The sequence below is a fragment of the Ambystoma mexicanum genome, chromosome 12 (assembly GCF_040938575.1).
Source record: "Ambystoma mexicanum isolate Mex_15411 chromosome 12, UKY_AmexF1_1, whole genome shotgun sequence".
Lineage (NCBI taxonomy): Eukaryota > Metazoa > Chordata > Amphibia > Caudata > Ambystomatidae > Ambystoma > Ambystoma mexicanum.
The window spans coordinates 96,899,452-96,912,967 of NC_090936.1; the positions used below are offsets into that span (position 1 = coordinate 96,899,452).

A 13,516-nucleotide genomic window follows, 5' to 3' on the forward strand; every position below is an offset into this window, starting at 1 on the left:
TGTGCTGCTGTGGACCTGTGGTGCTGCATACCAACACCAAACTTCCTTTATACAAGTTTTATAAATATTTTGCCCTACTCCAGTGATTGTACATGTGTCTTTTATTTAGTGTTGTGTGATAATATTATCTGTTAGTAGTCATGTTTCATAGTGTTTTATGGCCATAAATAAATATTTTTATAAAGGATTGTCTAAGTGTGTTCCCGGACTTTTCACTGTGTGTGCTCATTCCGAACCCCTTACAAGCTCACCAGCTCTTCAGACTTAGTTTAGACCACTTGTCCATATACCTTGAACTAGTCTGGCTACAGCTCCCAAAGTTGTTTTAAAAAAAGGAAATATTGACCTAACAAGTACAGATCAGCTTGATCAGGGATTTGAAGGAATTACAAAATGTCTCCAAAGATGCAGGAACTACAGGCCTAGTCTGCTTGAGCCTGTAAGGGGCCAACATTGAGTCTTAACTGCTTGGTGAAGCCCACTGTTAAGATAAAAGAGAGGGGCATATGGAACAACAAAGTACCTGTGTCCCCCAATGATCCTGAAGCCACTGAATCTTTACAAGAGTAAAAGAGCAGAAATTGATGAGTAGATCCGGCTCAAGGCGTAGAGAAAAAGGGGAGGCTGTTCCAGATGAGGGAGCCAGCCGAGAAAAGAGAGCAGCCGCCCGCTTAGAGAAGCACTTGACAAGCAGAGAGTTGGAGCCAGAGGATCGGAGGGATATGAAAGGAGAGTGTTTGGTGAGAGCGAGTTGCAGATAGTGTGGTCCCTCGCCCCAGAAAGCCTTATGGATGATACAGAGGGATTTAAATGTGATCCTTGCAGCAACAGGGAGCCAGTGGAGAGGTTTTAGGGCTGAAGAGATACAGTCCCTGGGCTTCAGGCCAAGGATAAGTCTCACAGCCCTGTTTGGATTAGTTGGAGGGGGCGGAGAGAAGAGGAAGGTAGATTAAGGAAGAGGCTGTTGCAATATTCCAGGCCTGGAGTGTACCAGAGCTCTGGAGACTTTGAGGTTCCGGGGAAAGGCGAGGAAAGGGAGAATGCGTATGAGGAGGTGAAGTTGTAAATGGGCCTTCTTGGCAAGGTTCAAGATGTGAGTAATGAAAGAGAGGAGTCAAAGATGATTTCAAGGTTTCTTGCTTCAGAGGAAAGGGACGGAGGGGGGGGGGGACCCATAGAGGGTGGCAAGAGTGAATGGAGGAAGGAGGGAACAGGAGTCCTGATAGGAAGGATCTCAGTCTTACTGGCATTGAAACAGAGATAATTAGGGGTAAGACTGGATAGCGGAAAGGCACTCAGGAATGATAGAGGATGTAGGAAGAGAAGCAGTAAAAAGTTTGAAGAGGAGTTGGGTTTCATCTGCATAACACTGGAAATGAAGGGAGAAGGTGGAGAACAAGTGAGCGAGAGGGGAGATATAGATGTTAAAGAGCCAATGCGAGAGGATAGAGACCTGGGTAATGCTACAAATCGAGATAGAGGTGGGTGAGAAGGAACCCAGGATCTCCTGTGAGGGACAGCCCGAGAGGAAGGAGGTCAACCAGTCCAGTGCCCAGCCCAAGATACCAATGGTATCATGGAGCTGCTTTATAAGGATGGAGGGGTTGACTGTGTCAAAGATAGAGGAGAGTTCGCGTAGAATGAAAACAGCGGGCAAGTTAGAATTAAGAGATGCAAGCAGTTCTTCACGGGTGTTCAGGAGAGCAGTTTCTGTGCCTCTGGATGCTCGAAACCCAGATTGATTTTTGTGCAAACAACCAATAAGCTCAGTATGCTGGGTCAGTTTGGGGGGGGGGGGAGACCAACTTCTCCAGGAGTTTCTCAAGGACGGGCGTGATAGAGATGGGGCAGTAGCTAGCCAGACACAAGGGGTCTGCAGAAGTCTTTTTCAGGAGGGGGTACACAAAGGGGTAATTGAGAGAGGAAGGGAAAGCCCCAGAAGCAAGAGTGGTTGCAGAAATCAGCTAGTGCTGGGGTAATGGAACAGATATGGTCCTTAATAGTTCTGGAAAAACAGGGGGGAGACCTGTTTGGATGAGAACTTCATAGAGCGGACCACTCTAGCGATCTTCTACGATATGATGGGAAAGATGGAGGAGAGAGCGGTTGGGGAGGAGGAGAGGTCAAGGGTTGCAGGGGGACGGGAGGAGGGATGGGGAAGGGGAAGAAGAGAGAGAAGTCAGGATGTCTTGAGTTTTAGCAGTGAAGTGGGTGGCTAATGCATTGCAGAGGCACTGGGAAGGAAGAGGTGAGGTAGAGCCTACAGATGGATTGGCTAGTTCCTTGCAGATTTTGAAGAGTTCAGCTGTGTTTTTAGAAGCTCCAGAACATGGGTCTGTATGTGAGGCCTCTTCTTGGAGTGAATGGAGAGATGATATTGCCTTTGGAGTAAACAACAGGTCAGTTTATCAGAGGATGAGCTTGAGGTCTGCGAATTCTGTTCCGCAACTCTGCACTTGTGTTTCAGGGCTGCTAGATCAGAATTGTACCAATTGTTACGCTTGGTGACAGGTTTCAGGTGGATCTTCATGACGGGGGCAAGAATGTCGAGAGTGTTAGTGATAGCGAGATGGAGATTGTTGAGAGCAGAGACAGTGGGTAAGTCAGCGGGGAGGCGAGTGAAGGAGGAAGCAAATGCAGCAACTGACACTAGTTTCATAAGACTGATGCACACAAACAAGGCTGGCAGAGCTGGGGGAGGTTCGGTCAGAGGGCCGAGAGGTCCCAGGTGGGAGGAGAGGAGGGAGTGGTCAGACCAGGAAAGCAGGGTGGAGAGAGGGTTGGAGAGCAGAAGATCAGCATGGATGAAGGCATCAAGAGTGTGTCCAGCCGAGTGGGTAGGACCAGAGGGGAGAATAGTGAAGGAGAGGTGCAGAGGTCCCAAAAAAGGGTGGAGACCGTGACTGAAGAGTCGAGGTGGATGTTGAAATCACCCACGAGGAGGAGATGTAGAAGTCAGGAGCGAGAAGGACAAATTGGCCCACTCTGATAGGAAAGGCAAGGTAGGGCCAGGGGGCCTGTAGCTCTCTCTATGGCAATGGTCAGTGAAGAAGCAGGAGAGATGCCAAGCTTGCAGACAAGGCTTTCCAAGGAGGAGTAGTGCTGAGTGGGTATGAGGGAAGAAGGGACCCACTCAGGGAAGATCAAGGCTACTCCACCACCAGGACGGCTGGGACGAGGCTTAGAGATGATCTTGTAGCCATGAGGGAGGAGGCAGTCAAAAGCAATTTTTTGAGCTGGCATTGAATCACGTCTTGTGAGGGCGAGGAAGTCTTAAAAGAGGAGGCAGATGTCAGAAGAATGTTTGACATCGCAGCGAGCATTAAGCGTGGACAAGTGAAGCTGGTCACCTCGTTTGAAGGTTTTCCAAGGTGGGTACTGGGTGAGGTATGCCCATCTGGAGGAGAAGGTGGTGTGGGGGAGAGAGAGGACAGAGGCATAGCAGGAGTGAGAAGGTAGTTGATGAGAGCTGGCAGGCGCCAGTCAAAGAGGAGGAGATTGGGTTGAGGGCCCTGAGCCATGATAGTACCATTGTGATAGACATTAATGATGCACCTGGACGATGAGAAGCCGGCCAAGAGTACTTTCCATCTAGTGCCACCATTAATGGGTGAGGAAGAGAAAGGGGGAGACAGTGGCGATCAGGTGAGGAGTTCATAGGTCTGGAGAGGGGACAGAAAAGAGGATATCAGTGACATTCTGTGTGGCGGATGCCCTGACATAGGTACCTGCAATAGGAAAACCAGGATTAGAAGTCAGGAGATATTTTTTAAACTTTTTTCTTCCAGACTTTGTGAGAGAGGGAGGGAGGATATGTGATAGAATAGCAGTTAAGAGTAGATGTGAGGGATGGAAAATGCCAGGAGGATGGAAGAGAGGGGAGTAAAGGGATAGAAGAGAGAACTGCATAGGCACGGCACGACTCACCAGGGGGCCCAGCAGCCGAACGAGGAAGGTAGATGACCAAGAAGTCTTATGCTGAAGTGGGAGAGTGCCCAACAAGAAGTCTTATATTGAAGCAAGCAGTTCAGGAGGGACGGAGGACCACCAGGCGAGTAGGCAGTGGCAAGCAGTTCCAGAGTGTGGCTTAGACAAGAGTCAGGACAGAAGGTCAGCAGAAGAGAATGAGTGGAGATGAGAGTCAGGGTCAGCAGATGACAAAGACAAGCCCCACAGGGAAAGCACACATTCCGTGCTCCAGTGCACAGTCCCAAGGAGCTGGGGAGGTTCTCCCCAGAGTAAAGACGGGCCATCTCGGGGTGCCACCCAGCAGTCCTCAAGGCCTCAATGTACAGTGCACATGGCTCACATCATGGGCAGCAGAATCGCGTCGGATATATCTGGCGAGCCAGAGATGTGGTCATATGAGATAATGCACCCCCACCACCCCGTCATCCAGGCGCAGGGTCTCTACCGGTATGCATCCGAACCGGGCAGCCACCAAGAGGCCCCTGGGAGCCTTCATGGCCCTCCAAAAGAGGCAGCATCTGCTGCGCGATGCAAGTCGTGGTAGGCACAGTGGTGATAGGGACAGCACAAGGTGAGTAGCACTGTGGAAGCGTGCAGGCAGTATAGAGGTAGTGTGTAGGCAGAATTTCTAGGTGCTCAACGCAGAGAGTCATCACCTGACGAGCCGCATTGTCTGAGTTGTAGGCATCACGTGACAAGCTCTTCCAGGCATGTAACTATGCGATCATCAGCTGGATTAGAGCATTATGCTAAACATTATACACAACGTTATACATATATTACACGGCTTGCAGGAAGTGACCATGTAGTTATGGTTAAGTGGCTCAACCCATAGAAAGAGAAGTTTTCGGGCAGTTTATAGCTTTAGCGCAGTTCGAGGAATCCTCACCAAATTTTGCAAAAAAAGTTTATGGCCACCTCTGAACGATTTTGCGAGGTTTGGAAGGGTTTTCGTCAGGGGGAGGGGGGGTAAAGTTACAGGGGGGCAAAACCTTTGAAATCCTCAGACATGGAAAAGAATGTTTGCTCACGCCTACAGCACAAACCGCTGGATGGATTTGCACCAAACTTGTGCAAGGAGCGATGGCTTGGTCCTGAAAGTGATAATGTGGTGTATATCCGTCCAGTAGTTTTAAAAAAAACAAATGGCCAAAAACTAGTGCTTTATGCATCCAGGCCGCTGACTCATTTCCGGTTTCGTTATGCGCGGATGCCTCTGGATCAATCACAAAGCAGCGTGACATTCTCGAACACTGTAGGCGCATGATGATTGGTCAATTAAAAAATGTGAGTTGCGTCAAAACCACTGAAACGGACGCCATGTTGGATTTGGTATTGTGCTGTAGTTAGCGAACATCGCAGTAAAAACATATTGAATACATTAATATTATCATCTAACTTTCAGTGTTATGCTGACAACACTCAGCTCCCCTCAGCCTCCTCTCCTCTCTCGCTCATTACAGACTATTGATTCAGGATTGGTGTGCCTCCAACGATTTCTGCCTTCATGCCAGTGAAGCAGAGATCCTTCTCATTGGGACCCCTGCTCCCGCTCTCCCTGGCTGCCCTTGTTGGGACCTCTTCCTTTGCCTTCCTGCAAGGCAAAAAACCTTGGCATCATCTTACACTCCACTCTCTCCAAGCAGAGAGTGTGGGGTAGGTTTCTCTCCTCTGCACGTGCCTCCTTCTGGAATGGCCTCCCTGTCTGCTACGCTGACTGGTGACCTGGCGACCGTCAGAGTCTCACTGGGTACCAGGCTCCACCATGACCAGTCGCCCCTGCATTGCCTCTGGGCCTACTGCGCACTTAGGGGCTGTAACTGTAACCTTACAGTCCCCTGCCTCCTTGCACCAGAGCCGCGCTCCCCTGGCTGCAGTTACTCAGAGCAATTCAGCCCTGATTGCGCTTTCCCTCTCCCTCTCCCTGGCAACCCCCCCTTCTCCCTCTCCCCCCTCTCCCCTGCACTTTACATTATCGCACTTGCACGATCTGAATGACACAAGGCCTAGTAAGATAGTTTGTTATGTTCCTCCCTCTGTCCTCCCTCCCTTGTCGCGCCTAGAAACATTTGTTTACAGGCATGTTATAAATGACTTATCAGAACAGTAGATTACACTTGTCAATCTAATGAAACAATCTCTAGGGAAGTGAGAGGTGATGAGGATGGGATGGTATATGGCCGTAAAAAGCCAAAAATCAGGCAGCTTTTCAAAGTCTGCAAACATCTCAGAAGTTCGGAGGCATTGCTGGTATGTTCACGAACTTGACAAAATTTAGAGGACATCTATGCATATTTCTGCATTATAAGATCAGGGATAACCAGTGTATGGATGGCTTATAACTTTGGCGCAATTCAATGAAACAATATGAAATATTGCAATATCGTTTTAGACCGAACTTCGAATACTTCTGCAAAATTTGTTGCGGTTTTGCCAAGAGGGGATAAAATTAGAGGGGGGTCCAAAATGTTTGAACTGCTTATAAATTTGGTGCTGTTTGACGAATGTGCGTATACATTTGTAAAAATATTCTAGACCCAACTTTGAATGTTTTTACAAAGTTTGGTGGGATTTTGTCAATTCGGGGGCTAAGTTAAATCACTATTTTCTGTACATACATTTTGACACTTTTCAAAAAATAAAACCTGCATGGATTTGCAGCAAACCTGTGCAAGGCGCATTTGCAAGGACCCAAAAGCATGGTTTCGCAAATGTGTCCATGTTTTATTTTTTGAAAGTGTTATAATGTAGGTACACAAAATAGTGATCTACCTTTGGGGACTGAGGTATAGCTTGTGGCCAGATTGTCTGGGTCATGGCTGAGGAAACATATCTCTTGTCCTGATTCAAAGGACAAAGTGTCTCCCTAATATCACAGATGGCCCAATAATCACTCCCAATGTCTCAGAGGTGGTTGAAGGGTTTTAATTGAAAGTTTAGTGGGGCCTTTGAACGTTCCTCTCTCTCTCATCTAGAATGAAACCTCCAACTGAAACGCAGGCATCCGTTACCCCATGTTAGTAGATGCAGAAGATTGACACCTACTGTCTAGTTCTATCTTCTGCTAGTGGTGAGGAAGTCTGAAAAACATCTCCCTGCACTCCCGCAGGGGCTTCCTAACTCTCTCTACACTATCCACTTGGTAAGTCCTAATTGAATTAGGAATGGCTCCTTGCAGATGCCCTGTTGGATTTAGACCCCATCTTGACATGCTCACTCTTACCTTTCCCCTTGCCTACTGTCTATTAGTCGCCAATCTGCCTCCTCCCAACAACCTTCTGCCCCTTGTGATGAACCCTACGGATCCTGGCCTTCTCTGTGACCGAACCGACAATCAGTGATATCCTAGAAACCTGTTCCTGGGGCTGTGCATTCTTGGGAAGATTGACTTGAGCGTTCGGGACACCAGGCTCCCCCTCGGCCTTCTCCCTCACACCTTCCGGAGGTATGCTGTCTCGTGGTGCGGGGAGGAGGGCACACACCCGTGATCGATCCCAGGGGACCCAATGTGTGACCTGTCTTATCCCCTTCACTTTCCCCACTTGATCGCCGTCGCCTTCTTGGGGGGGCTCCCCGAGTTTGGGTCTTTGTAAACTAGCCACTCAGCGCCTCTCCACTTCACCTCAGGGGCCACCCATACCTCTGTCTCCTCCACACTACAAGTAGTGGACCGTGGAGGGCCCCTGGCATACGTGACACAGCAGGCACACGCCCCTCCACCTTCCAGAGGGGGTCATCCCCTCGTCGCCTTTGGGGGGCTGTCAGGTGGTCTTTGCCCCTCCAGTGGTCTTTCATGAGGGGCAAGAGGGGATTCTCAGTAGTCTCCCTAGGAGCACCAGATCAGTTGCTTTCAGCGGCTGGTGGGGGACACAGTGACCGGCGAGGTGGGCACACGCACCTGGGCGAACCCGGGGGACAGACAACTCCCCCACTCATTCCTCGCGCTCTCGGTGCTGTGCCTCCCCCTGGATTCACTACTTGTCTGGTCTGCACCTCTTCCTATGACCTTGTGGGTGGTCTCTCCACCTGTGTCGTTCTCCCCAGGTTGTTTCCTTTTGGTTTGCTGGGCGCACTGTAGGCCTCTGCCTGGTCTTCCCCACTGAGGGGCCTCTCCAGCTCCTCTTCATGTGACGTGGCCGCCTGCCACCTCTTTACTTGGGTGCTGTAGTGCGCCAATATTTTCCCCCTGCAGGGTGGGCAGGCTGCACTCCCCCAACCAGGAAGGCCACCGCAGGTCCTCCTACATTCGGTCACCCGAACTCGCCACTCGCCAGGGACCCAGCAGGACCTCTTTGTCCCCAATCCGCTTTTCGTCCTGATTCCTGGGGGGGGGGGGGCATGGGGGCTCCAGATTTTGCTGAAAGGCTCCAGTGCACTGCTCTCCCTGGCTCAGTGCTCGTCTGAAGGCTCTGTTCCTGCTTGGTGTGCCGGCTTGGCTAACGTAGCCGTCTGGCATCCAATTGCCTCCAGATCTGGACAGGGGGTGCTCCTGACCTTCGGCTCCTCGGGGAGCGGGGGTGCACCAGTACCCGGGGGAAAAGGGGAGCTCAAACTCCCTTTTCGGCCCCAGGCTTGGGAGCCGACACGGCTAGCAGCTGCCTGTCATATGCCCCCTGGTGGCCTCCCACTGTCATCATATTTAATCTTTTTTCAAAACATATTTCTAGAGCTATTAGAAACTTGCATACATTTCAGACATTGGGTTAACATTCCATAGCATGTGTCATTTGGCATTGCTCCTTCTCAGAAGAGCTCTCACACTTTTGGCAAATGCTAGATTTGTTAGTTTGTGTGTTTAGGTGTCCTATATACAGACTAAATTAGCATTTTTCAGCTGCGTTAGGCTCCTTTTAGGTACAGTGGTATTTTTTTAGCGTGAACCTAGTTTCCAGATGCATTACGGAGCGCTTTTCAGAGGGAATAACAGAACAGATATACATCAGAGGATAGGATACAAAGGAGGGTTACAGCTATACCGGGAGGAGGAGAGGGGCGGGCAGTGTCTAGCGAGTCGGGATGTGCGATGGAAGACGTGATGGCCTAGGTGTAGAGGAGGACAGACTTCTTAAAGAGGTGGGTCTTGAATTCTTTTCTGAATTGTAGGAGCGTGGACAGCAATAGCACTTTTACTTCTAGCAGCAGTACTCAACTCCTTCTTGGAGACTTTAACATCCACCTGGATGCTTCCAGTCCCTCCTCTGGACTCTTTCGTGACCTCTGCGAATCTCTCTCTCTCCCTCTATTCTCCCCTCTGGCCCGCCTCTCCCTGCAGGGCACACTCTGGATGTTCTGATCTCCTCAGACCTCCCCCTCACCATTCCTCTCTCCTGGAGTGATCACTTTCTCCTTTCTTCCCATCTCTCCCTCTCTACCACTCAGGCTAAGCCAACTCCAGCACTGCCACCTACCTTCGCGGTCATCCGACCCATGAAGCGTGTGTCAGTTGAAGCTTTCACCGCCACTTTCTCTCCCCCTCCTACTCTTCCTCTGGCTGACACACATACTGACGCAGCCTTTTCCATTGCCCACTCGTCTATCTCCGATACTCTTGATGTTCTTGCCCCAGTTATGAGGATCTGCTTGAAGCCCAAAGCCAAGTGCAAAACCTGGTATTACTCTTGCCTCGTCACCCTTGAAAAGCAAGTGCAGGGTGGCTGAGAGGAAATGACTAGCTTCTTCTGCATCCTCTGCCAAACTGGCCTAACGCCTGCTCCAAAGGCAATACTGTCTCTCTGCCTGTACTAAGAAGAGAGCCCACATCCAAGCACGAGTCTCTGGGGCTTCTAACAACTCGGCTGAACTCTAAAATCTGCAAGGAGCTGGCCAATCCTGCTGCAGTCTCTACATCCACTGTCCCCACCGAGGCCCTCTGCACGGCCCTGGCTTCTCATTTAATCTCCAAAACCCAGGACATCCTGTCCAGTCTCTTGTCCTCTCCTCCTCACTCTACTCTCTCCTCTACGTCCAGCACCCCTGTGGCCACCTCTCCTCCCCCTTTCTCTTCCTTTCCTTTGTTCTCCCCTGACGAGGTTTCTAGACAAGTCTGATCTATTAAACTCTTGTCTAAACAGGTTCTTCCCTGTTCTTCCAAAACCATCAAGGACCACATTGACAACCTCACTGCTGCCCTCGCTGACTTCTGCAACCACTCTTTCACCACTGGGGCCTTCCCTTCCCCCCCGAAGCACTCTCTTGTGCAACCTTCTCTCAAGAAACCCTCAGCCGACCCCTCCTGCCCGGCTAACTATCGCCCGATCTCCATCACTCCTTTCCTGAGCAAACCCCTGGAAAAACTGGCCATCTCCCAGCTTAATCTTCACACTGAATCTGTTGGCTATCTCCATGACCATCAGTCTGGCTTCAAAGCAGCTAGAAGCACGGACAATGCTCTCCTGAACATCTGTGAAGTCCTGCTCTCTAACCTTGATTCTAATCTCCCCTCTGTCCTCTTCTTACTCGAACTCTCTTCTGCCTTTGACACGGTCAACCATGGCATCCTGCTCAATTGTCTCTGTGATAACCTGGGTGTCACCGATCAGGCCCTGGCCTGGCTGGCCTCGTTCCTCTCTGATCGACCCTCCCAGGTCCAACTTGGATCCTTCCTTTCCTCCATCTCACTCTCTACCTGTGGTGTTCCCCAGAGACCTAACCTCTCTCCCTGGCTGTTCAGGTATCATTGCCACTCTCTGCTCCAACTTTCAGTGCTATGCGGATGACACCCAGCTCATTTTCAGGCTCTCCTCTGTCACCTCTTCTCTTGGAGTGGTGTGCTGCCAACTATCTCTGCCTTAATGGCAGTAAAACAGAGATTCTCCTCATTGGGACACCTGCACCCTCCTCTCCTGTCACTCTCTGGCCTCCTCCCTTGGCACTCTTCCTGCTCCCACCTGTGAGTCTAAGAACCTCCGGGTCATCTTCGACTCCACACTCATTTTCACCCCACATCTCTGACATCAAACTACCAACTGCACCTCCTCAGAGGTATTCTTCCTTTCCTCTCCTTCCCCCAGAAGCTCATGTCTCTAGAGCTCTGGTTATCTCTAGACTGGACTACTGCAACAGCCTCTTTCTATATCTGCCTGCTTCTACTCTCCACCCTCTGCAAATCATCCAGAACAGGACTGCAACACTTGTCCGTGGCCTCAAGCCCAGGGATCGTATCTCTCCAGCACGGAAATCTAAGCATTGGCTCCCAGTGGCTGCAAGGATTAAGTTTAAGACCCTCTGCATTGTCCACAAGGCTTTCTGGCACCTAGGTCCTCAATACCTCCAACTCTCTCTTCACAAATACCTTCCTACTAGAGCTCTTTGCTCCTCCAACTCCCTCAGGGTCAGTCGCTTCTCCAAGCAACAAGTTGGTGGTAGATCTCTTTCTTCTGCTGGGGCCTCCCTCTGGAACAGCCTCCCTGCCTCTGAAACTTGAGGAGAACCATCTCTGGTTCTGGAAGCACCTCAAGACCTTCGTCTTTGCTTCTGCCTGCTCTCTTCCTCTCCCCTACTGATTTCCTGTCCGATACTGCACTGGTCACCTGGCTATCCTCCGATTTCGGGCCCAGGTCCCTGCCTGCCCAGTTCCACACCTGCACTGCTTCCCGGCAACCCTTGCACTTGGGTCTGTATCTGTAACCCTACTGTCCCCTACTTGCACTTTTGGACACATGCTGTCTGCACTTACCTTTGTACCTGCTGGCCACACTTCTTGTTATTGTTTTGATCTCATGTACAGCACTGCCCCCTTCCCCTTTCCCCTGGCACTTTTCCCCTCCCCCGCACTTGAACGATCTCAATGTCACTTGGACTAGTAAGAACGCAGTCTGTCCTCCCTCTGCTCCTCCTTCCTTGCCTCGTCGCGCCTTGAAACACTTGTGTATAGGCGCATTACAAATGCCATATCATATCCATATCATATCAATACTACCGATAGAAAAGGTACTACAGTTAAAGGAACAATATCACTAGTAAAAGTAATATAAGAGCAGCAGTATTGCTTCTAGTGGTGCTTAATATTTTGTTGATTGAAATACTAAATCAAGCCTTGGAGTGCTTTGGAGGCCAGGAGTGTGAATCATGTTCACCAGAGTTTATTTTAAGAGTGATCTGAAAAACGTTGGCCTTGAAAGAGCTTCAGTATTTGAAAGTTCAATACAAGCATTCTCATTACAATGGTCTTTCTACCCTGCATCAAGTCATTGTACTTCAAATACTTGCTGTGGAATAAACCTGGGTTTGGACCCAGTGCTAGCAGCACATCTGTGCGATGGCTGGGCACCATACCACCCAATACTACCCTCTTTAGGACCTAAACTGCTGCAATCAACTCTCGCTCAGAAAGAGAAACCCAGACACTAAACTTGTTGCCATCAAAGGTGACCACAACTCACTTTATGGCAAGACTTGCATCTTAAAAAGTGCCTTACACCTACCAGAAACTGAGGAAAACTATGAATTGAAGCGTTTGTTAAATGACAGCCAGGAATACAGCGTACGAATCTTAACTGAGCCCATAAAAATGGAGGAGTCGCAGAAGCTGCAGACAGCAACTTTTTAGGGCCTTAAAATCATTTTTTTAGTTTGTAAAGTTTTATTATATTGAAGCACAAATTATAGATGAACAGTCTTAATGACAATTAGCAGGCAAATACATACTGTGGCTAGAACATATAAATGCAAATGTGATAATCAATAGCCATTAAAAACCGGTAATAATGAAACAAAAAGGAGGAGAGGGGAAATAACAGATAACGCCATTTTGATCATGTTTAACAGAGAACGAGGGAGAGTTGGCATTACATTTCTCAATTCTATTTACATCACATATATTGTTCCATCACCCTTTAATAGAAATCTTTGCAAAGTCTTTGTCTTTTGCGTCATAAAGTGGCACAGCGTACTTACTGCGTCATCTAGTTCCCAAATATGTTGAAAATGTGTGGGGCAAGAAGAAGTCCTTAACAGTTAAGAAAAAAAAACGCTTGGAGAGCTACCCACCTCCTTTTTGGGACGATCTGAAACAAGGCTATCCTCGCCAACAGGGTAAGTGTGGATCAGGATAAGTTCACACTTCTGAATCTGCATGAGGCTGAGAGACACAATGCTGCAGTTAGTACAGGTTATCAGCCCTCCAACCGTTCAGTGTGACACAACTATAAACCTTTCATGCAGCAAAGGCGTTGAATAGCAGTGACCCTTTTCGCCTAGGCTAACGCATGAACAGGCACAGTAAGTTGACTAATGGACCAACCTTTGTAAATATGCTCTGGTACCTTCGCCCAACTGATCATTCTCTAGAACATTCCCAAAGTAGTTATTAAAGGATGTGTACAAGCTACATCATAAAGGCAACTTTCTATTGGACACACTATTTCATTACTTATTCAATAAATCCCAGGTGAGGTTTCAAGAGTTTTGGTCCCATCCCACCCATCTGGTCCCATCTCTCTGGAAAGTGAACCCTTCTTCCTTTGAGCAAAATCGCAAAAATAAAACATAGGCTAAATGTCATCCGATTGGATTTTAGTCTGACTCGAAGATTAATTTGCACCCCAAA

At 49.1% G+C, this 13,516-nt stretch overlaps 1 protein-coding gene across 4 annotated transcripts in view; it reads right to left on the reverse strand.

Moving 5' to 3' along the window:
- The window catches only part of INTS13 (integrator complex subunit 13), a 285,831-nt gene that overhangs the window by 217,263 nt on the left and 55,052 nt on the right, over window positions 1–13,516 (reverse strand). For all 4 annotated transcript variants that reach the window (XM_069628081.1, XM_069628080.1, XM_069628079.1 and 1 more), the window contains exon 6: window positions 12,958–13,048. In XM_069628081.1, coding sequence (XP_069484182.1) covers window positions 12,958–13,048 — 91 coding nt within the window. The remainder of the gene's footprint in view (window positions 1–12,957; window positions 13,049–13,516) is intronic.